Source organism: Neltuma alba, unplaced genomic scaffold (assembly GCF_004799145.2).
Source record: "Neltuma alba isolate B1F8T4 unplaced genomic scaffold, ASM479914v2 tig00012201_pilon, whole genome shotgun sequence".
In the NCBI taxonomy this organism is placed as follows: domain Eukaryota; kingdom Viridiplantae; phylum Streptophyta; class Magnoliopsida; order Fabales; family Fabaceae; genus Neltuma; species Neltuma alba.
Genome location: NW_021636740.1, coordinates 304,492 through 326,982, shown reverse-complemented (window position 1 = coordinate 326,982; position 22,491 = coordinate 304,492). Strand labels below are relative to the sequence as shown.

Below are 22,491 nucleotides of genomic sequence, written 5' to 3'. Positions count from 1 at the left end.
CCGAAACACCCACTGACGCTTTCCCTTTTGGTTCGGATGATCTTTCACTTGAACCCGGAAAAAATTGTGATACTACTCATAAAGTGACTGATACCTACCTGAGTCTCCTGCTAGATAGGGAAAAAAACAAAAGCAAGGGTTTTAAGTGCTCAATGATAGGCGAAAATCAATCACTTTAATTAGTTGGTCTAAAAAGTAGGGATAGGATTAAATAAATGAGCCCCACTTTGGCCCGTCTCATAAATCCAATTTATTTTGATATGACATTATGGGGATGTTTGGCAACGTTAAAAAGTGTTTTTCAGAAGCATTTTTCTGTAAAACGAGATAAATTTCTCTACATATTTATTTCGTAAACCGTAAAAATGTTTTTGAAATCATGGTTTGATTTCCATCCAAACACTAAAACACCCTCTATATTGTTCATTTTTATTTTTATGACCACGTAGTTGAACCTAATGATCATGGCTCAATGCCAAATGTCGCAACATGTTCTCTCACAACACCATCTTACACTTTTCGTATGTATAAACATTATTTTCTTGTCGAGAGTGGTTGATTAATCAACATTAATTAAAGGGATTTTTTTTTTTTTTAGGATGTGCCATTGCCAGGGATTTAATAGATTGGGATAGAACCAAAAGAAATGACTATAGTTTGAGTGAAGAGGTAGAATAAAACAAGATTCCATGGATTTCGTCTGGTTATAATTATTTAGGTCCCATATATAATAGTAAATGGCACCTTACTGAAGTATAAAATTGATGACTTGTCCAATCGTCCTTTTAAACTAACGACGCTCCCCCCCGTGTCACATAATATAATCAAGTAATGATGGTTTCCTTAATCATAATCTGCGAGAATATAAATTGACACATCATATCTTTAATTTAATGATGCCTTCTCTTGACCAACCACAAAAAAATATATAGATATATATATATTCTTCGAACGCCAACTTTTGGTCAAAACTCAAAGGTATTTTTAAACTCACATTGCACATTTCTTATTAATTTGATCAATGATAATTGAATTAAGTGCAAGTAACTCAACACTCCTATGATATTTATCAGGCATTGTATATATGGTTTTATTACCAAACAAGATTCTGAGACTAGAGTGTTGAATTACAGGTTGATTTTGAAAGTTTTTAAAAGAATTTTTTTTTTAAATTCCGGGTTAACGTATTATTTACTCATATTTTTATTTTATCATTGCCATACTATAACCGTATCAAATATTCAAAAAAAAAATTTATTTTTCCAATAGGAAAAATTCGAATCAATCACGTCTTTCCCAACAACAAGCAATGTATATACATTATACAATATATATAATATATAGAGATCTAAGGTGCAATAAATGGTGGCAAAATGAGGCATTTAATTAATTTTTGAAGCCAAAAACAAAAAGACCTTCTCACCAATATATATGAAGCTAACTTTTTGCATAAGAAAAGTGGTTTCATTTCATTTCATTTCATGTGCAAAAAGCGAAGAGGAAAAGGCTTCACCTCCAAAGTATGCCCTCAAAAGCCTATACCCATCACTTGAAAATTGAAAAATCAACAAGTGGCATTTTGGATCTTTGGGCTTTTTCCTCCTTATTGCTTCACTCCCTTTTTCATTGGTAAGCACGACACTTTGTTTCTTCCTTCCTTTCTCTCTCTCCAATAAACTTTCTCTCTTTTCTTTCTTCTTTATTTTCCACCACACATATTTCTATAACTATAAACTATATATCTCGTTGTCACTTCTTCACAGGCTACAAAATACACACAAAAAAAAAAAGATGAGTTCTTTTACTTGAGAACTAAAAATGATGACGACCAAATAAATTAGCAGAGGAAACATTGCAGGAGTGTTAATTATCCACATGATTTTCTTCTTCATTTACCACCTGCAGGTGATTAATCAAATTTTTAATTAGGGAAATTAAAAATAATAAAAATTGGGTGTAATATATATAAGGGAAATTAAGGTTAAAAAATATACCTTTATCCTTTTTGAATAGCTTGGTCAAGAAGGAAATGAATATGATGAGCAGAGCCACCCCTGCTATGAGGCCAACTATTATTGCCAGTGTCTTTTGAAGCTCATCGTCGTTCTTGTTTTTACGCTCACCTACACATTACAATTCATATGTTAGTTAATTAGTTTTTTTTTGTTTATAACAAATTTAAAATTACACATCATAGAAGGGATAATTTCAAGCTAACGAATTAAATATGATTAACTTTAATAATCAGGAAAAGACGACGTTGCAAATGATGAGGATTTTCTGTACCAAAATACCTACCTTGTTGGGTTGTGACTAAAAGCGGCCCGCTCATGATTTTTTATGAATTAGGAGAAATGGTTCTATCATTCTTGCTTTATTTCATATTTTGATTGTTTATTTTCATTCATAGGATTCATCATATAAAGTGATGTGTATAATGTATTAATTAAGTTTTTGCTTTTTCTACCACTAAGAAAGTTCAAATGGCTACTTTTAACTAACGCTTGAAATATTCTGAAATATTCATACATAGAAAGGCATGGAGCATTCATGAATCAAAAGAGCAGATCAACAAAATCAAATAATGCCCTTTCTTTCTTTTTTATTATATTATTCTTTCTTTTCCCTATTTTGAGAATAAAAGAGTGAAGGAAGGCAACAAAACTCAAAAGACAAACTTTTTAGAAAGATAAATTTTGCAAGTAAACCCAATTGAATGGGTCCAAAATCAGACGAGATACCAAAACAGTTTTTTCCCTAACAAAAAGTGAAAAAGGTATATTGAATAATTAGAACTTATCGCTCCCACCAAATTGCAATGATCTTCATTTCCACACCGACCCTTGTACGCATTCACGTGGCTTGAAACGTAAATTGAAAATTATTCAAGCAAGTCAATTCTCACTAAACAATCACTCAAAAACTTCAAAATAATAACAATATCAAAGCAATAACGGAAACTACAAAACCACCACTATTCACTGGCGGAGCCGCTTACCGTTTTCACTGGGCGAGTAAACTCCACCTTCGGAGTAGCGTGCGTAGCACTTGGCCAAGTATATCTGACCCCACTGGGCAGGCCCACACTCTTCTCTTAGCCGTCCGATCGCATTTGAGAGACAATCCTGACACTCGGCCGCACTCAAATCCCCGACGCACTGCGCCATACCCTGCAAATCCCCTGAGCTAGTCGTTCTAAACGTCTTGTACACCCCATCGGACGTCTCCAAATACGACAGCACAGCATCTCTCCGAGTCAACACGTCCGAAGTAAACGCAGTGGACGGCCCACATTTCTTAACGACCAAGGTCTTGTCCTCCACGCCCAAGAACTTAGAATCATCATACTTAACGAAACAGCCGTCGAGCTGCAAGGCGCCGCCGGTGGAGCCGGGGCAGATGGTGCCAAGCTGGGAGACGGCCTGGGCAACACAGCGGAGCAGTCCGAGGCGGCAAGGTCGCCGCGACACTGGAAAAGGCCGTAGATGGGGGTGTCCTGTGAGGAGGAGGAGGAAGGGACGGTGAGGTTGGTGTAGGAGGAAAACATGGCGGAGTTGATGATGGAAGTGAGAAGGGAGTTGACGGCGGACTCATAGGCAGAGCCCGGCGTGAACTTAGCCTGAGAGCAACCGCCAAAGATGAAAGCCTGGGTGGAGGAGGAGGAGGAGGAGGAGGAGGAAAACGTTGGGGTTGCGAAGGATATGAGTAGCAGAAGAGGAAGAAGAAGAAGAAGAGGAGGAGGAGAAGGAAAGTGAGAAGAAAGCATTGACATGGTCGTGCGTGGTGGTGAGAATGCGCAAGTGAGATGGACAGAGGAGGAGGAGGAGGAAGGAAGGCCTTCTTTATATATAACAACTTAAAGCGATCGAAACAGCGATGTGTGTGTGTGGGTATGCTTCTGTACGTAATAATGATTATGTGATATCTTTGAGGAGAATCCACGTATGTGTATATACACAGTACACAGAGTATATGATTGCGTGCCAACACAAGCACCGACGTACAGATATACGTATAGTTCGTTACATGTACATTAGGTATACGAATTCCTTGGAATATAGAGTGTGATTCCCTTTTTGCTTTCGTGTATATATATATATATATATATATATATATAGAGAGAGAGAGAGAGAGAGAAGGTAAGAGGCACCGAAAATTATTGAATGGAAACATTATATGGACGCGAGTTGAGAACGGAAATGAAAAGTAAGGTGTGAGAAATATTGATTAAAGGTACGTTAAGAAGAGGTGGGTTTTGAGAAGTGATGGGAGGATGGTGTGAAGTCAAAAGGAACGGGTGGGGGGAAGGTGGTGAAAATTGACTCAAAAGACATAATCAAAATCCTAATTAATATAGTTTGGTCGAGGTGTTAACAGCAACTCTCTCTCTCTGTGTATAATTATATATATATATATATATATATATATATAGTGTAGATGATGTGTATGGGTGATGACTTGCAGAGGAAAGATTGAAACACTAAAATTGAGGGGAAAGAGAGTAGAGAGCACGTGATGGGTCCCTCGAGTTGGTGTGTTTCAATCAAAATCAGACTTAATTAAGTCATCAAGAAATATATATATATATATATATATAGAGAGAGAGAGAGAGAGAGAGCTTTGATTTGGTCCAGTTTGGAGCTGGTGATAGGGATGCAACGTGAACGCTGCACTTTGCTAATTGGATGCTCTCTTTGATGATAGCAATGGTTTGTTTGGGATTCATTATTATTTGGGCGTTTGGTTCAAAAGTAATTGTGGCCATATGTCTCATTCTTGAGGCCGATTTGCTTGCAGCTTCGTCATCATCCGAATGTGTTAGACCGAAATTATATTCCGTTTCACAATTAATTCCGCAATCCACTCTCATCCTCATCATCTAATCTCTTTTTTATGTCTCTTTTCTACTTATATATATTTAGACGGTTATTAAAGTAAGATCAAAGTATTAATTATTAACTAAACTAGATGAGAAGGATTAATATTAATGTATATATTTACTAGTTAATTATGACTGTCAATTAATATAGCTACTGGTTACGACTTGGGGATATAATTAATCAAGTCGCGATAATTAAATGCATGTGAAGATGGATGGATCGGTCAATTCAGACCAAAGTTTCGCAAAATAAGCAAAGAAGAAGAAGAAATTGATTGACAAGGATGAATGAATGATACAGGAAAAGCATCTCCTGATTGACTACACCATTGACTCCACAATTTTCATTTTTTCTTTATTGGAAATTAAACCATATTTATATATATATAACTATATTAGTCAATGATCGTAAGAATAATTCCACCAATTCCCTGAATTTAATTTGCAGTAAATATAATATGCAGAAGTCATTGACTCTGACCTGGTCGTCCCTCCCATACCTTTCATATATAGAATACAGGTAAAAACAAATAAACGACCCGTCCTTTTTGTGGAATAATTTTTTTCCATTTTGTCTTCACTGTAACACGTTATTATTAACACTGGCGTCAATTCAAACCTCACTTATTAATTCCTTTGATTCTCATCCAGCAATATTATAGTTGTCATCGGTTCTAAAAATGTAATTAAACGGGAAAGAAGTACAACATTTGAGTGCATTATACTTTACAAGGTACTTTAAGCTAACGATTCAGCAATTTAAGGGGGGGAAAAAGCAGTGGTGGAAAATTCAAATACGTTTCCCACTTAATATATTAATCCTCTAATTAACAAGACATGGAGAAACCATCAAAGCATAATGAAGTTTCAAAAGTAGACTAATTGCATAAGTGTTAATTTAGTTCCTAATTAAAATCCAATCACATCCCTCAATCTACTATAATTGAATCACAATATATAACTAGACAATTGTTTATGGAAGTAATTATTTGATAAGTGCTTAAATTAGAAATAATCCCTGCCACTAGATGAAAACGAAACACTCGAGAAATTTCAGTGAACGAAGAAGAAAGCATAGTATGATGATAATGATTGACGAGTGACTTCATATCAAACACGCTTCCAATAATTGACTAGACACTATGTTTGTTAAATTAATAGATTTTGATTTTTTTTTTTTCCTCTCCTTCAAACACGTCTCAACATACTCGTCGTGTCTTTTTATTATATCTAAATAATGAATATTTATAACTATACATATGCATCTATCCCCTTCATGCATGTTCATCCCCTACCTACCAGAGCTACCAATTAAGACATTTTTTTAAAAGAAGCTACTAATTTTTCCAAAAGAAATAATGATGATGTAATTAAGATTCCTGTTTCGGTGTGATCAAACAGAGAGATAGTTGGTAGGTGGAGAAGCAAGCATGTATTGAGAGTTGAATCAAAGGAAAGGGAAAAGAGTGAAGAAATAAAGACAAAAACAGAAATTAAAGGCAAATGGAAGTAAAGTGGGGAATTAATTAGGGGAAGGTCACTTCATAGGCTTCAATAATGAAGGCACCGTCTTTGTATGATTGCTTGTTTGTTTGTTTACATAATTGTTGTAAAATTTAATTTACATTGTTTTTGTGTGTGTGTGTGTGTTGTGAGGATTTTTGTCTTGGTCTTTTGATGTGCCACCACAACAACAACACACAACACTACAACTCGACAACGTTAGGGTTTAGGCCTTTTTGCCCTCTACTACTTATCCCATCCTTATTTAATTTTCTCTTCAACCTTTTGTTTTTTTTTTATTGTGCCTGTTTGGTGGTGGTAGATATATCAAGCAGAAGAAATTTCTTTCTTTTATATTATTTACATAAAAAAACTAAAAATACATAATAAGAATGAGTGTGTCAAAACCCAGATTGGGAGGAAGACGAAAGGGAGAATTATGAGAACCCTACATGTTTATATAATTGGGGTATCTCACATTATCCATTTTTTGGTGTTGATTGATAGGAACCTGTTCTCCCAAGTCCCAACCTCATGAATCGCTGGCTATACGCTTCATTACGAGCTAAGAATGTTTACAAAGTCATGTGCAGTACTTGCCATGATAACAACCTCACATCCTCAACTCAATGAGATTAGAATCTATATGGGAGTGTCAAAGGCTTTGTAACTTAGTGATATTGATGCTCTCCGATAGATTGTGGATTCTATTCCACTTATAACCGTAAGCCGTTAATGTCTGCCCCTTTAATTAAAAAAAAAAAAAAAAAGAATCCATATGGAGGTGTACATGTGTATAGACCTTATTATAGATATATTCTTCATGATTTTAAATATAGAAGCCAGTTGGTTAAAGAGTTTGTTTTGATTTTAAATATAAGATATTAATTCTCTTTGCTTTTCTTATTTATTATTTTTCCAAACTACCCCAATAATAAAATTATTGTATTGCAAAGTTGAATGGCAATTGTATGATTAAAAGGAGGAGTATTTTTTTTAAAAAAAAGTTTTTTTTACAAATAACTAATTTATTAATTATTTTTAATTCATGTGAATTAATTAAGTAGCGGAAAAAGCATATTAATATTGATATTGATGTATATCATTGATACACCGTTTTATAGTAAATGACAAAAAAAGGTTAATTAATTAATGATGAGTTATTACCATCCACCATAATCCTTACGATCTCTGTTTGCCTTAAGCATAGCCGCCACTTCATCTGATGTTAAAGCATTGTAAATAAGATTGAGGATTGAATAAGAAATGCTGTCCAAGTAAACGGAAAAGAATCACAACTATCACTCTATGTACATATTGGTCATGTACTAAACAGAAAATATTGCATCGATATTACAAGTAAAGGAAGAGAACATCTTAAAAGACTAGCTTATGGTGACACAGCTTTTTAAACTTATTAGCTTTGTTTCTCCTCTGACACTTTCCGGTATGAGACTTGTAACCACACACTCTGCTTGAGAGTTGAAGATATCAATACTTCCAATGAAAGTACTAACATTATGAGCACAAGTCTAAAAGACTAGTATGTTAAATTGTTCGAGCCTCTTAAATTTATAAACCACCTCGTGGATAACTTGAAAATTACCAAAAAAAAAAAAAAGAAATGTTTAGAAGAACAGCACACAGGAACCTTGGATATTTCCATCTTCAATTGGTAACAACAGAGAAGGACATTTTCCCTGCATCATTCATCAATAAGAAGCCCACCTAATTGTCACTCATCGACATCAACATATCTCCTTCCATTCAAATACAACCACGTTAAGAAGTATGCTAGAAAAGAAGAGATAGAGGAAGTTACGGGACGAGTTTTCTGACTGAGAGACAGATTGAGGAAAAGTGAAAATGCAGAGGACAAGAAGACGCCGCAACCGATTGCACGAAGCCCTACAATCACAGGATTCAATATGATTACTATTACCTTGAATTTGTTTCCCTCTACAAAATTCCTGTTTGGTTTCCGAGAAGACAACAACAATTTATCCACATCAGACAGTCTACCCGGTGTAGACGACGCCGTACTGGTTTCTGTCGAAGAAGGAAGCGTGCTTTTGCAGAACGTTTTGGTGGGGCTCTGCAATTGAATTTGAAGCTGCTGCATGAAGACCTGCAGGAATATCAACTTGAAGATGAAAATGGAATGATTATATTGTCAAGTCAAAGAATAGAAGTAAAGATACCTCGCGATTGTTACTTTCAATAGAAGCCATGGCTGATTGGCTGAGATGAGTGACAGAGATTAGGGAAGGAAGTGATTTGTGAGGGAAGAGAAGAAAGAGTTGGCATATTTATGTGAGGGAAACTGATCTATTTCTGTCTATCTATTTATTTTTCGATCATAAATATAAGACCCATGTATAATGTAAGGAGAAGTAATTTTTTTTTGCCAAAGATTGTCTTATGAATTAACTCCAATAGTTATTTCATTTTTTTTAGTGTTTCATGTTTTTGTATTGATATACACAATGATTATTTTTCGCAAACAAGTATGGGTTACTTTGTAAAATATCGAATTAACTTTAATAAGTCATTAGTTAGATCGTGATACTATGTCAAAAAAAATTATATTTTATAATAAGGATTGGAATGAATAAAATAGATAGCACATTAAAAAATTGCTATAGCCTCTATTCAAAGGGGAAAACTAAGTCTAGATATTATAAAAATTAAAAATCAGAATGATTTCACTCTTACACAATTAAATAAAAATACGAAATTGATAAAAAAAAAGAATATTAAGTATCGAACCAATTCGTCTGTCTAGAAAAAACCATGAACAATTTAATATGTATCAAACCATAAGCCTTTCGTTGATTCATAAGAGAAAGCACTAAATTAATCAAAGATACCAAGAAAGAAAAATTTTGATAAATCTATTAAGAAATCCATTATAAGAATAAGAGATCAAAAGCTGGTTGAAAATAAAGAAATTTTATTTGCTAGACATAGTAAAGAATTGAGAATTCTAATTTGTTCAATCCTAGGAATATAAATAGTTAGATAGACATTATATTCATAAACTACGATTTACTTTCAAGTTGCCTTGGTGGTGAAATGGTAAACAAACAAGACTCAAAATCTTATGCTAAAGAGTGTGGAGGTTTGATTTTTCTTCAAAACATAATATTGAAATCTCTTATTGAATTGGAATAAGTTTGGCAGTAAATCACAAAATCTTGCTTTTTTATCTAATGAATGGAGAGTCTGTTTTGAAATTGTCCGCCCTGCACCCACCCCCTATATGCTTCAAAAGGGATCACACAGCAGTAGATTGATACAATAAAAACCTATGGTAAAATACCCACCCATATCTGTTTGAGGGATTCTAGTTTTCTCCCTTCAAAAATCCATTCAGCCAAATCCAATCGAAGGAACCCGCACGTGTCATTAAAGCAATGCGTGCACAGATATGACTGCGGGCCGTGAGCCTCTGAAAGGAAAGTACCCTTTCGTGCTCGCTTTGTGTCGCGCGCAACTTTTCCGTAGTTACTTAGTGAGCATTTTCCAAATAAATAAAGAAAAGGTTTTAGGTGAATTAGATTCTAGTTCTCATTGAAATCAAGACATACCTCAAGCCTTAGGCAAAAATCATGATTTCTAAATAAACATCTAAGTAACCTGCTATTAGTTAGCCTAAAAGCAGATATTATGTAATTACAGTCTAGTCCTAACAAATACACTTTTCGTGTGTGTGTGTGTGTATTCTGTACGTGATTGATAAATCTTCAACAAAGTTTTCAAGCCTCCTCTCATGCTAAACATTTCCATATGCAGATGGAGGATGTCGACATTCAAAAGCAGTTTTTTTTTTTTTTTTGAGCTGAAGACATTCAAAAGCAGTCTAAAGATTATTTTTTGGGGGCTGGGGATGGAAAAGGTAGAATAACTGCTCCTTTTCCTCTCTAGAATTTGGTGAAGTTTCTAGTTGGTCTTTTAATCATTCCTAAACTTCCAATATAATTGAACTTTTGGACCAAGTGGACAAGTTACCAGATTCTCAAAAGCAAATCATGATGTCATTGGCAAGGCTTCACCAAACTCTCTGCCAAGTGCATTAGCTGATCGTTCATGTGAAGAAATTGATGGTCCTGCTTAACTTGTGGTGTATAAATCAAATACAAGGTCCTGCTAAACATGCAAGATCAAATCCAATGATTTTATTTTTGCATAAACAAATGATACCACCATTCACATAGGTTGAAAGAAAAAATCTAATATGACCAAGACACTTGGTGCTGAATCGGACACGCACCATGAGTGTGAATACATTATGAAAAGGGTCTTGAGCTGCCACAACAAAATATGAAGTTACGGTTGTCACAAAGTACAACATCCAATGAAAATTCAAGGATAAGATGGTCACAATCCCTTAAATTGCTTCCGGTTACATAGGCAAATGGCTTGTAATTACATTTATAAATGCATCCCCCGTGAACTCAGATTACTATTGGATATGATTATTTACATTATTAGTATTGTCATTATTATTGGACTCTCACCCTGATTACACGATACAACATTTGAGCACCAGCCCCTTTTGATCAATCCTTCCATCTTCGTTACCTACGGGCAGAAATCATGTAGAGGATCATTCAACTTCATCCACCAGTCATCAGACTAATATGAAATCAACAACCCATCAACAAAGATGAGCTAGTTTCACAGACTTATTAATGAATTCATTAATTTCATATCAGTAGAGAAGTCCCCTTTTCTTTTTTTCTTTTTTTTTTAAACATGGGGCTTGAATGTTAAACTAAAATAGCAAACTACAAATTGTTCGGTACCAAATGAGAATACAATAATAGGAATAGATACTTAACAGCAATTTAATTTAATCATCTTAATTAGATGGAAGTAGAACCAAGAATGGCTTGAAATAAATTAAAGTTCCAAGGATGAAACTTCATATCTAACCAAAAACTCAACCTTGCATTTCTGTAGATTGTAGAGAATTATCTGAAGTTGACTCTCAACAAAAAAATGGTTTAAGTTAAAATACCTTAAGCAATCAGTAAATCAGTTGAGTACCGGATTACACATCATACAAAAAAAAAGAAAAGAAAAAAAAAAGGCAGTGATGAAAGAAACAGTCCTTGTGTGAAAGTTAAATCAAAATATTTACCAGTAAAACTACTGTGCATGTAGAGGTAACAGTAACATATATTACAACATAAAAAGAAGAAACGTACTCACAATAACGAAAAAATAAGATTAATAACACACCTTCAGGAGGCTGAGCTAGCTTCCGGTTTTGAGGGGACAGCATTTCTTTTTTCAATTGCATCAGAATGTCTTCCATTGTGTACTCTCGCTGCCAATTAGCCAGCATGGGAAACAAATTTGGCTCAACCTGGTAATTCAGCTAGTCATTAGTTCAGTATCATGCAAATCATGGTAGTGGAAGCCCTTACAAAAATGCCACCTACCACTCCAGAATCTTGGTTGACACAAGTCATGTTAATCCTTGTTTGAAATCTTACAGATGGTGGATTGTCTGGATAATCCTTGCCACAGAACAATTTCAGCTGGTAGATACGCCCCTCATGAACAGTCTGGTAAAAAATATGGGCAAGGGAAAGATGCGAAATCAATATATTGTTGGATAGAAACTAAACTTCCTTAGAAATAAAAGAAAAAAAAATCATATGTTAATCAGGGTAAAGTCAAAGATAAAAGAAAAGAAAAATGCAGCTAATCACTGGGTCTCTGGAAATCGGGCAAAACAAGAATCCCTTTTCAGATAAAAAATATTATAGCAAATTAGCAATGATAATTTATAGCTGAATTTATCCAGTAATTCAACCCTACAGGTAACATGGTCTCACATGCAAGAATCACTTGAGTAATATTTACCATTTAATAATGATCTTTCCCAACAGCTTAAATTGGCAAACGGGAATCTAAACGCCACCAACTGAAATTCAGAATTATTTATTTTGGAGCACAAAGGGGCAAGGGAGGCTTGGTTTGGGAGGGTAGAGAAGAGATTGAGAAGCAAATACACAATCACACAGTAAAAACATTACAACCCTAGGAAGATGTGTGTGTGTGTGTGTGTGTGGTGTGTGTGTATCAGCTTACACCAGGAGGACCAATAATAGTCCCTGTCCATGACTGCATGTATATATCATCAGCATCATCCATGCCATAGCTGACAGTTCCATCGCCGATTCCCTTTTCACCTCTTTCAAGCTCTTCCAATAATCTGAAACTCCTGGGTACTGCATAAACAAAAAAAAGCCAAGTATTAATTACACATTCATTAAGAACTATTGCAGATAATTCAAAACCAGATTTTTCTTAAGGGGAGTGTGGAGAGACTGAAAAAACATGTGAAAATCTATAGCAAACTCAATCAAGACAGAGGCATCCAGATATAACTTCTTCATTAGCCATCAAGTAGAATATGTCTCACTGAGAAGATTTGGAGAAATGCAATGTATTCAATTCAATCCTTCTTTCTTGAAGAAAATTCATAAGTCCAAGGCTATTTTTAGGAAATGTGTGATTGCCATTGGTAGGTGACTGCAAGCTTAGCCTAAAGAAATGAAACAACAAGCAAATATCTACTCAGATTTCAACCATCGGTAGACACTCACCAACAAAGCACAAAGGTTATCAACATCAAAGAAGAGAAATTATACATAACAGTTTGCAGATCAGAACATTCATTCTAGAAAAGAGGGAGTTGCCACCTGAAGCTGTACACTAAAAGAGAAGGCCCACACGTTGATCTTAGCATGTATACGAGAAAATACCAAATCAGTTTCCCAGAGAGATATTTACCAAGAAATATTTGAAAACTAGGATACAACCTACAAGCTCTTCTGAGAACAGCAGCAGAGAAATCTTGATTCATAAGAGGCAGGGGAAGGCATACATGATATCTCACAAAGCGGTTAATTAAGAATAGTGTGCGTGGGTGTTTGTGTTTGGTGTGGGGGGGAGATGATAATCATCCACAAGCTAAACAATTTCCCACCTACGACCAGAATTCCCTCTGGATCAGGAAGGGCATAAATTATAAATCTTGAATCCCACTCTAGTACCCCAAAAGAAAAAAAAAAAAAGACTATACATATCTGCTCTGGCTCTGCGCTTCCATGCATGTCTTTTATTTTCTGTACCATTTATGTTCCTTCTGCATTATATAATAATGTATGCACGAAGTATTTGACCATATCTGATTTCAGCATAAAACATAACATTTCCAATTTGGCTCAAGCATAATCCAAAACTAGTTGAGTATGCAGAAATATGGTTCCAACAGAGTAAGAATTGAATTAAAAAGGTGCACTCAGACGGTAGAGCGGCAGTTATGAAAAATACTAGAAATAAATGCAAATCATCATCATTAACCTACTAATAACTGAACTACAACAGCCCCAAGTTCAAATAAAGCATCCACGCAGGACGACACAAACAAGCAAAGTGCATTCAGAAATTGTAGATTGCACCAACAACAAACAAAGGCACAGTAATTCTTCACAATTAGGGAATGATTTGTCGACAAAATTGTAGACAAATTTCAACCCAACTTCTGGATGGATGTTGAGAATCCAAAACCAAAAAATAATGGACAAGAGATATTAAGAAATCTGGATGTCCAATACTCACCAACAACCGCGGATCCTTCAGAACCCATTTTGATGGAGGTTTCGGAGACTCGCACGATTAGGGTTTTGCAATTGTAGTGAGGGTACAGCACAAACTTTCGGGGAAAAAGTGTCCTAACAATGACTAAGCGGCCAACTACTGTGATGAAGACTGTACAGTTTGCAAGATAAAAGGAGTGAGATCGGTTGTGGATTATTCTCTACAGCTGGTCTCCCGTTGTTCCTGTGGACTTTGGGGCCTCCAGAACTAATAATAATGAATAAGCTTATTAATTTTCGTAGCATAACAATTATTTTATATAAATTTCTAGTAAAAACTTTTTATAATTATTATATAATAATTTATATACACATTACATAATACATCATACATAATTTTTATAACATCAACACCACAATTATTATTTTCCTTTAAAATAATAATTATTTTATATCTGTGATGAAGACTGTACAGTTTGCAAGATAAAAGGAGTGAGATCGGTTTTGTGGATTATTCTCTACAGCTGGTCTCCCCTTGTGTTCCTGTGGACTTTGGGGCCTCCAGAACTAATAATGTAATAAGCTTATTATTTTCGTAGCATAACAATTATTTTATATAAATTTCTAGTAAAAACTTTATTATATAATACTCCTCCGGTCCTTAATATAAGACCCATTAAACTAATTTATTAGATTAAGAAAGTTAGATAAGTTAGTTAATTATAAGAAAAGTGACACATTTTTTCCTAAAATCCATAATCATCTTTTTTAATACCCCTCTCCCTCTTCTACTTGATTATGGTTGAGGGAGTATTCATAAGGATAATTTAGAACACAATAAAAAATATATGAAAAAATGAGTCTTATATTTAGGACCAAAATCAACTCAAGAATTGTTTCTTACATTAAGGACCGGAGGAGGATAATTTATATACACATTACATAATACATCATACATAATTTTATAACATCAACACCACAATTATTATTTTCCTTTAAATAATAATTATTTTATATATTACTTTTATTGAAGAAAATATGCTAAATAAAATAGCACATTAGGCGAAGTCTAAAGATGAGATCTGCTATTTATTAACTATGAATATAAATAATATACATCACTAAAGATTTATATTAATTGTATTTCATTTACCAAAATTCACTCATGTCTATTTTGATAAATAAAGGTGCGTGGAATATTGTTTAATAATTTTTTAATGACCTTAACTTCTCATTTCTGGATTGGTTAAACCACTTCAAATGCATATCAGACTGAGTACTTGCCCAATATGGAATTTAAAATTTATGTTAACAGGATGATTTATATAGGGCTTAAAAGTTAAATACGGATGTTTGCGCGCGCGCACATATATAAACAAATTTTAATTCAAAAAATAACTTGTTAAATTTGGAACATACGTTGAGTTTTTCTGCTTTTCTTAGTGTTTAACTATTATAATACTACGAATCCATGATCACGTTTTTGTATATTCTCCTATCTCTTTCTTCCGTTATTCTTTTTCTCCCCTTTTTTTTTTTCACATCTTTTATGTATCAAATGTCTTGTAAACATGCTTGAGTACACAGCAATTACAAGGCCTATGAATCAATCATCAAAAAGTTTCACAGATGTGCGTGTCCAGACACGCTTGAGTAAAATTGTGAGGCCTAAAAATCAATCACCACCCGATGAGGCCGTGCACGCACGTGTCAAAGATTCAGTAATTATGAGGCCCGTGAATCTAACATCATCTAAAAGTTTTCACAGATGAAAACAATGTGTCCGTGAGAGAGAGAGAGCTCTAGATAGCAGAAAATTAACCATGCTTTAAGATAAAGGGGACAACTGAGAGATTCAGCTTACGCCGTTTGCAAAAGTTTAAAATATGCACCAACAAAAATTACATCACAATGGCAATAGCTAATCAAAATCTGCAAGTTATTTCTTTGATAAATAATTCCGAAAGAAATATGCCACAGTGATCCCTATACCTCCCCAGTCCAAATGTATATGTAATTGTCAGCTTAACAAACAATGAAACATGGCACTTAACCACTGACAATAATCAAACCCAGCTTTGAAGTTAGCTCGTGCAGGCCAGAAGACTTATGGATTCAACCGTCTTCGAAGCTCCTCAACAATTTGATCTCTGGAGATCTCCATCTCTTTAGCAGCTTCAACATCTTTCAGATTCACAACACCTTTATTCAATTCTCGCTCAACCCACCAGGACCATCCAAGGGATCCTAGATTCTCTGGCACGGTCGATGTTTCATTGGTCTTCTATTGACCAGGAACTCTGCTTTGATCCCAACATCCCACAACTCACTTACCAGCTCTGAAGCAAGTGTTAGGTCATCCCCTAATATGCTCACTAGAACTTCAGTTTTGTTTGCTCGAGGCATCTAACAAATGCACCAATCAACAAACAAAAATACAATATCACATGAAAGTGATCGCAAGTGCTTAAAAAATTGACAGCCTGGTAGGTACAGGCAAATAAAACATTAGGTGGTTGGCCAGTAATTTTATTGATTCCATGATTTATTGGTTCTCCATCATGACTTTTTCTAAAGCTGTATTTGACAAGGAAAATCAAGCATTCATGTGCAGATCGGGTTCAAACAGGAAATACAATCTTGCTTGAATTCAAACATTTCAAAGCGTTCAAAACCATAATTTTCATAAAACAATAATTGACCAATCTTCCCAGCAAATCGGGTTCAACAGGAATTTGGTCCTCAGAGCAATCAAGCGGGTAGTTGATTACAGGTAGCAAGTGAAACAAGCATTACAATTACCTGGTTTCTATCTTTCTGAAGTTGCTCCATTATAGCAAATACTCTCTCAATTCCAAGACTGACACCAACTGCTGGAACTTGCTTGGATCCAAACATCCCTATCAGATTATCGTATCGACCGCCGGCGGCAATAGAACCAACCTGGACACACAGATTTGCATACTCACATCCATCCCTACATACAGGGTAATATGTGCGCGTGTTTGTGTGAATGTCATACCATCAGTTAAAGAAAGCCCCCCCTTCTGAAATCACGGGGTTTCCTTTTACTTACGTATTTCCTTTTCAGGATTGCAGAATAAGAATTACTCCTCCAGTCCTTAATATAAGACCTCTTTAACTAATAATAGCAAAGATAAGATGTCAGAATTTACCTGTGTACCACCCTTGAAAACAGCTTCGAATATGACTCCAGTATAATAATCAAGACCTCTGGCAAGACTCAAGTGAAAAAAATTTCCAGGTCATTTGCGTTTCGTTACAGATCCAGCATTTCTAAAATTTACCCATTTCTTGTTTAAAGATCCATAACAATGCCAAAGCAGGTCCCCTCTTTTCCTTAACAAAATGTTCCAATTTTCCTTAACAGCTGTCTCAGCTGCAGATATTCCTTTTTCCTCCACCTACAAAATGATAGCATGAAGCACGTTACTGAATAGAAAAAATCAGCCCTAGCAGCTCAAGGCATGTCACTGAACGGTAACATAATCATCCCTAACAGTTCAAATTAAAATTTATCATACATATATCTAAAATTAAAACCAACGGATTAACCTGATATAGCAAAGGCCTCTCCCAACAAGAAAACAGTGAATTGCTTGGTATGGATATCTAAATCCTGAAATGAATTACTTAGCATGTATGGACTGCACCATTCTCAGCAACTGAAAGAAGGAACTTATTACATGCCAAAAACACTGGCTACAACCAATTAGTAATATTCTAATCTAATGAAAAGGGACACAAGCATATGCTTATGCGCTCACCATTTCTCTTCGTATCTGATCAAAAGACTGCTTGTCCAATTTGTCAATACTTGAACATATAGTCCTAAACTTTGCGGCTGGCACTCCACAAATTTCCATCATTCCATCCAGTAATTTTCGATGATTTAACTTTATCTGTGAAATCATACAAATGTAATAATGAAAACCATCAATATACAAATAAAAAAATTGTTGCCAGAAAACACTATTGAATAATATTGCCATATGAAATTCAGAGCACAACACACTAACTTCAAGTAAGGAAATCAAAATTACATTGCCAATGATATTGAAATGAGTCTGTATCACATGGTTCGACTTTACCATCATTTGGGTTGAGTTATACTGGCCAGATTTTAGAAGAGCAAACTAAAAACTACAATAGCCTCACACAGTTTGTCCGACTCTAATCCTTAATTTTGATTTCAACTTTTATCGTGAAATCTTAGCTATATATGTCCATCTTCCGAAGGGTATCTTATACCAAGTAGAGCCTTGTGCCCTAATATTACAGACTCATTTGGGTCCCTACTGATTGGATTAAGTCTCATCTCACTTTTGACAGCCTTCTATCATGACTCCTCAAAACCACATCACATCACAGAAAAGTTCACAAGAAATAGTAGACAGTTCTAGAAATTAAGCCATCAAACTTAAGGAGAGCAACAAATTTATGAAAATAAATCTTTACCTCATAGTCTCCAATGTCTAGCTCATCAAGCAGTTCAGTCAAAATTCTAACAACCTCAAAATCTGGACCCATTTTCTCAAACTGACCAGCAATATCAAAGTCACATTGATAGAATTCCCGGTATCTTCCCTTAGATGGGTTGTCCCTTCGGTAGACCTTGGCTATTTGGTATCTTTTGAAAGATGTTAGACCATTCATGGCAACATATCTAGCAAATGGAACAGTTAAGTCATACCGCAAAGAACAGAGTTCGCCACCCTGCCAAAAGAGTCAAAATACAAGTTAGAACATAGTTAATCAGATCTAAATGTTCATCAATATCTTCTTTTTTCTTTTTTTTAATGTAGGGAAAACAAGAACTAGGAAAACATTGTGGCAACATTCATGCGAATCATTATATTTGACAGACTCATTGATTCTACAATTCATACCTACACTACGATTTTCTTTGGAGTCTGTAAATTGCAGGCAAAGATATAGAATGAATAGTTGACATCTACATTAACTTGAATAACAAATCTTATAATCTCAATGGCTATTCAAAAGTTACAGGCTCATAACTAGGATCAAATCTAAAATCCTTGAGCAAGTATCATTTCTCCTTGTCACAACAAGCAGCAGGCAACATTTTCAGTCTTGAAATGTTTCATTTATCAAGTTTATATGTTCACATCTTTTTTTGTCTTACATATCTCAATGTTGGCCTCTGCAAGCTCGTCATCAAGTTCTGGTGAAATTTATAGATTTTTCAGCAGGATATCTAGAATTTATTCTTCCTTCTATTCTTCAATTAAAGCACTATGAAAAAGACACAGAAAGAAAAAGATACTTGGGTAAGTTATTGAAAGGAATGCATTAGTGAATGGTTTATTGAAGAGTTGGTTGTCAATAGAGCCAAATTGTGTCGTGGACCTATTTAAATAGCCTTACTTAGTGAGGTAAGGCTTGTTATTATTGTTGTAGAAGTGTCACGATGATAAGTCATACAAAAAATAATCAAGAATCCTCATACTGGACAGAATATATGATTGAGTTTAATATGAAATTGGCTAAAACAAGTAAACAACACTTTGGAGGACAAAATATCTTTTGGTTGTTTTGTTTTTGGCGTATGTTGTTTGTATTTGCTTCTTTCATTCTCAGGAAAAGAAAAACTTCATATTACGTAACAATCTTAAAAGATTAAATCAACTCAGACTCAGCCACGTGATTAGTTAAAACAGGAACATGAATAGGACCAAGCATTTTATTCTTCAGAAAAAGTTTCCCTGTTTTTTCCGTATTTGTTTTTGCAGATTCTTAAGAGTTCTAAGTTTTCATTCTTATCACTAGATTTGGGGGGGGGGGGGGGGGGACGTTACAATAAATGTATCGAATCAACATATAATATCAAATTCATAGAAAACCACATTATCCATGAGTCATGAATAATACAGCTGATCTCTTGCACTTCATGGAAATCAGGGATGCCCACATTTAGTAAGCCAAGACATGAGCAAGCAATAAACAAATGTACCTGATCAGCCAGATCATAAATCAGCTTTGAGTCTTCCCCATACTTTCCCATGAGAGTTTCTCGCAATTCAAAAACAGGAGTGTCCAAGGCTGTGGCGCCATGCCTCTCAAAAACTTCCTCTATTATTGAAAAGGCTTTCTTTCTTACTGTCATTTGTTCTTTAGCAAAGTCACGAGTCCCCTAGATATTAAATTGATACGCTCATGGTAAGATTACCAAATCCAAAACCAACACAAACCAGGAACAGAAATACCAAAGAAATCAATCCATTACTGGTGGCCAACAGCCCAACACCATAAAAAAGTGGAAATGATTTGTGCATTTTAACCAGTCAATAAAATCAACTAAAGTGTAAAAATAAGCCAGCTAAAAACAGAAATAAACACAAACTTGAATCATGCTCATCATAAGTTGAGACAATTACCTTAGGAATCTTGGGAAGTCTTCTGCTTTCATTGCTTTCTATAAAGTCCTTTACTTTAGATAAAAAGACATCAAATTCAGGATCCCTCAAATCAAAAAGCGATAGAAAATCACCAACCCATATATCCAATAATCCCGACATATCAACAGCATTGCCTCTTTTATTCCGCAACCTGTCCTTGATTAATTGTAGAATCACGCTGTTTCCTTTGCCTAAAACAACCTTCTTCTTCTTCTCATTTTTCTTCTCCGCTTTTGTGTTATCTCCATTTTCCCCAACAGCTTGAATCTTTTCAATAAGTTCTTGAATCTTTTCAGTAAGTTCAACGGGCTCAAGTGCCGCAAAAGCTGTTGCAACTTCCCATGCCACAATGCTCCAAACTGTTTCTAAAAGCATTTTCACTTCATGTACAAAATTACCGAAGTCCTTCCTGAGATATAAAACAAAAGTTCCCCCTAAACTAGACAAAGTGGGGCATTTCTTTGCAAAGATTCCTTCCAGACTTGATCTCAGTTCATTGACAGCTATGGAAGCTAGATTATTTTTCACACGAACAAAGCTACACTCACCTAGGTCTCTTAGTGCTGCTGCCAATGCCAACAGCACTACACTTACCGCTTCCTCTGTCCCCACACCCGAATTCAACTCCACTCGCATTTTAGAATGCACCGATTTCATCTGCTCCCTCATAGTTCCATGAACTACAGGAATTTTCGAAATAGATTCAATCTTAACCTTGCCCACCGACTTGGACCCATTGAGCAGAACTTTCATATCACTGCAGACACCAACCTTCTCCTTAGAAGCATTGCCGTCCCCAGAATCCATCAAATCGAATGCGGTTACATCAGCCTTCGACGCCTCACACGATAAAGCAGCAGCAAAATCCGCAAGTGCAGATAACGCCGCTGATTGGTGATCCAAAATCGCAGAAACCCCAAGCAGAGAAGAGTAAGAACTCTTCAGCACAAACATCTCGTCCTCAGTCACATCGAGTTCCTCGAATTTCAAACTTTGGGACTTAGAATTTAAGGCCTCAGCAATGAGTTCAGGAAGAACAGCCCGGATACCCGTGGCATTGGAGAGGAGGAGCTTATTCAGGAGCACGACGAGAAAGGCCCTGCGGTCCTGTAGGGTGAGAGAGTCAGTGAAGATAATCTGGTGCTTGCAGGAAGCAGGCGGAACGCGCCGAACGGAGGAAAGCCGATCGAGAGCAGAAGAATCAATGCGCAATAGAGCACAGCCACTGGCAATAGCATAGAGTGAGGAGGAAGAGAGGGACGAGCCCTTGCCACCAAGTGTTAAAACAGAGATCTCACCCCTCTCCGCCATAGCTGAAGCCGCTCGCTCCGACGACGGAGAGTGCAAAACAAAATGCGGCTTTTATCTTCGCCGTTACTCGGTTGGAGTACAGCTAGGGGTTTCGGATGCTTAACAAGACAGATTCCGTCGTCTTCATTTTCTTAGGACCTTTTTATACTTCTATTTTTAGATTAATTAAAATATAATAAAACATAATTTTCCCATGATAACATAATAAATACATTTGGCATCTCGTAAAAACTTTATAATAATAATAATTAATATAAATATAAAAACACATTTTTCATGAAAATAATCAAAATACACTATAGTTTTTTAATATATACTACTTTTAATTCTTAACATAAAAACTAGTTGACTAATTTGAATAGATTATGAAAATAAATTAAGTTTTGACTAAAAAAAAAAGAAAATAAGCTACGTTGGTTATTTATAATAGATATATATTATTTGATTTAAAATATTCTTATTAATCAAATGTCATTTAATTAAACATTTAACATATGCAACTATCTTTAAAAAAAAGAATAAATATGATAAACAAAATGAATTGAGGTCTTATATTAAAACAAAATTAAAAGTCAAACTAACTCTTGTATTAAGAATTAGAGGTATTATTATTCATGTGCAATGAAATCCCTCATTTCTTTTTTTATACGTTTTTTTTTTTACTGATATAAGCTGTAGTCTTTTTATGATTAAAAAATCTAGTTAAATTGAAATTTGGGAACTCTTGAAAAACGCTTAG

General features: G+C 35.2%; 2 protein-coding genes and 1 pseudogene across 2 annotated transcripts; all 3 read right to left on the bottom strand.

The window, feature by feature from the left end:
• Nucleotides 1-1,363: 1,363 nt before the first annotated feature.
• Nucleotides 1,364-3,798, bottom strand: LOC114724858 (plasmodesmata-located protein 6-like; annotated as a pseudogene).
• Nucleotides 3,799-10,541: 6,743 nt separating this feature from the next.
• LOC114724860 (ubiquitin-conjugating enzyme E2 variant 1B) lies at nucleotides 10,542-14,165 on the bottom strand. Its single transcript, XM_028911312.1, has 5 exons — nucleotides 14,024-14,165; nucleotides 12,488-12,627; nucleotides 11,833-11,958; nucleotides 11,630-11,756; nucleotides 10,542-10,966 (listed from the first exon to the last, which is right to left on the bottom strand). Exons 1-5 carry the CDS (start codon nucleotides 14,049-14,051, stop codon nucleotides 10,908-10,910), a joined length of 480 nt encoding a protein of 159 aa, XP_028767145.1. The 5' UTR covers nucleotides 14,052-14,165; the 3' UTR covers nucleotides 10,542-10,907.
• A 1,643-nt stretch (nucleotides 14,166-15,808) lies between these two features.
• On the bottom strand, nucleotides 15,809-21,842 carry LOC114724816 (histidine--tRNA ligase, cytoplasmic). Its single transcript, XM_028911270.1, is given in 10 exon segments — nucleotides 15,809-16,222; nucleotides 16,224-16,269; nucleotides 16,271-16,407; nucleotides 16,804-16,944; nucleotides 17,178-17,267; nucleotides 17,310-17,426; nucleotides 17,790-17,924; nucleotides 18,481-18,738; nucleotides 19,997-20,176; nucleotides 20,421-21,842. Coding segments are annotated over 10 exon segments (2,550 nt in total). The 5' UTR covers nucleotides 21,753-21,842; the 3' UTR covers nucleotides 15,809-16,108.
• Nucleotides 21,843-22,491: the final 649 nt, after the last annotated feature.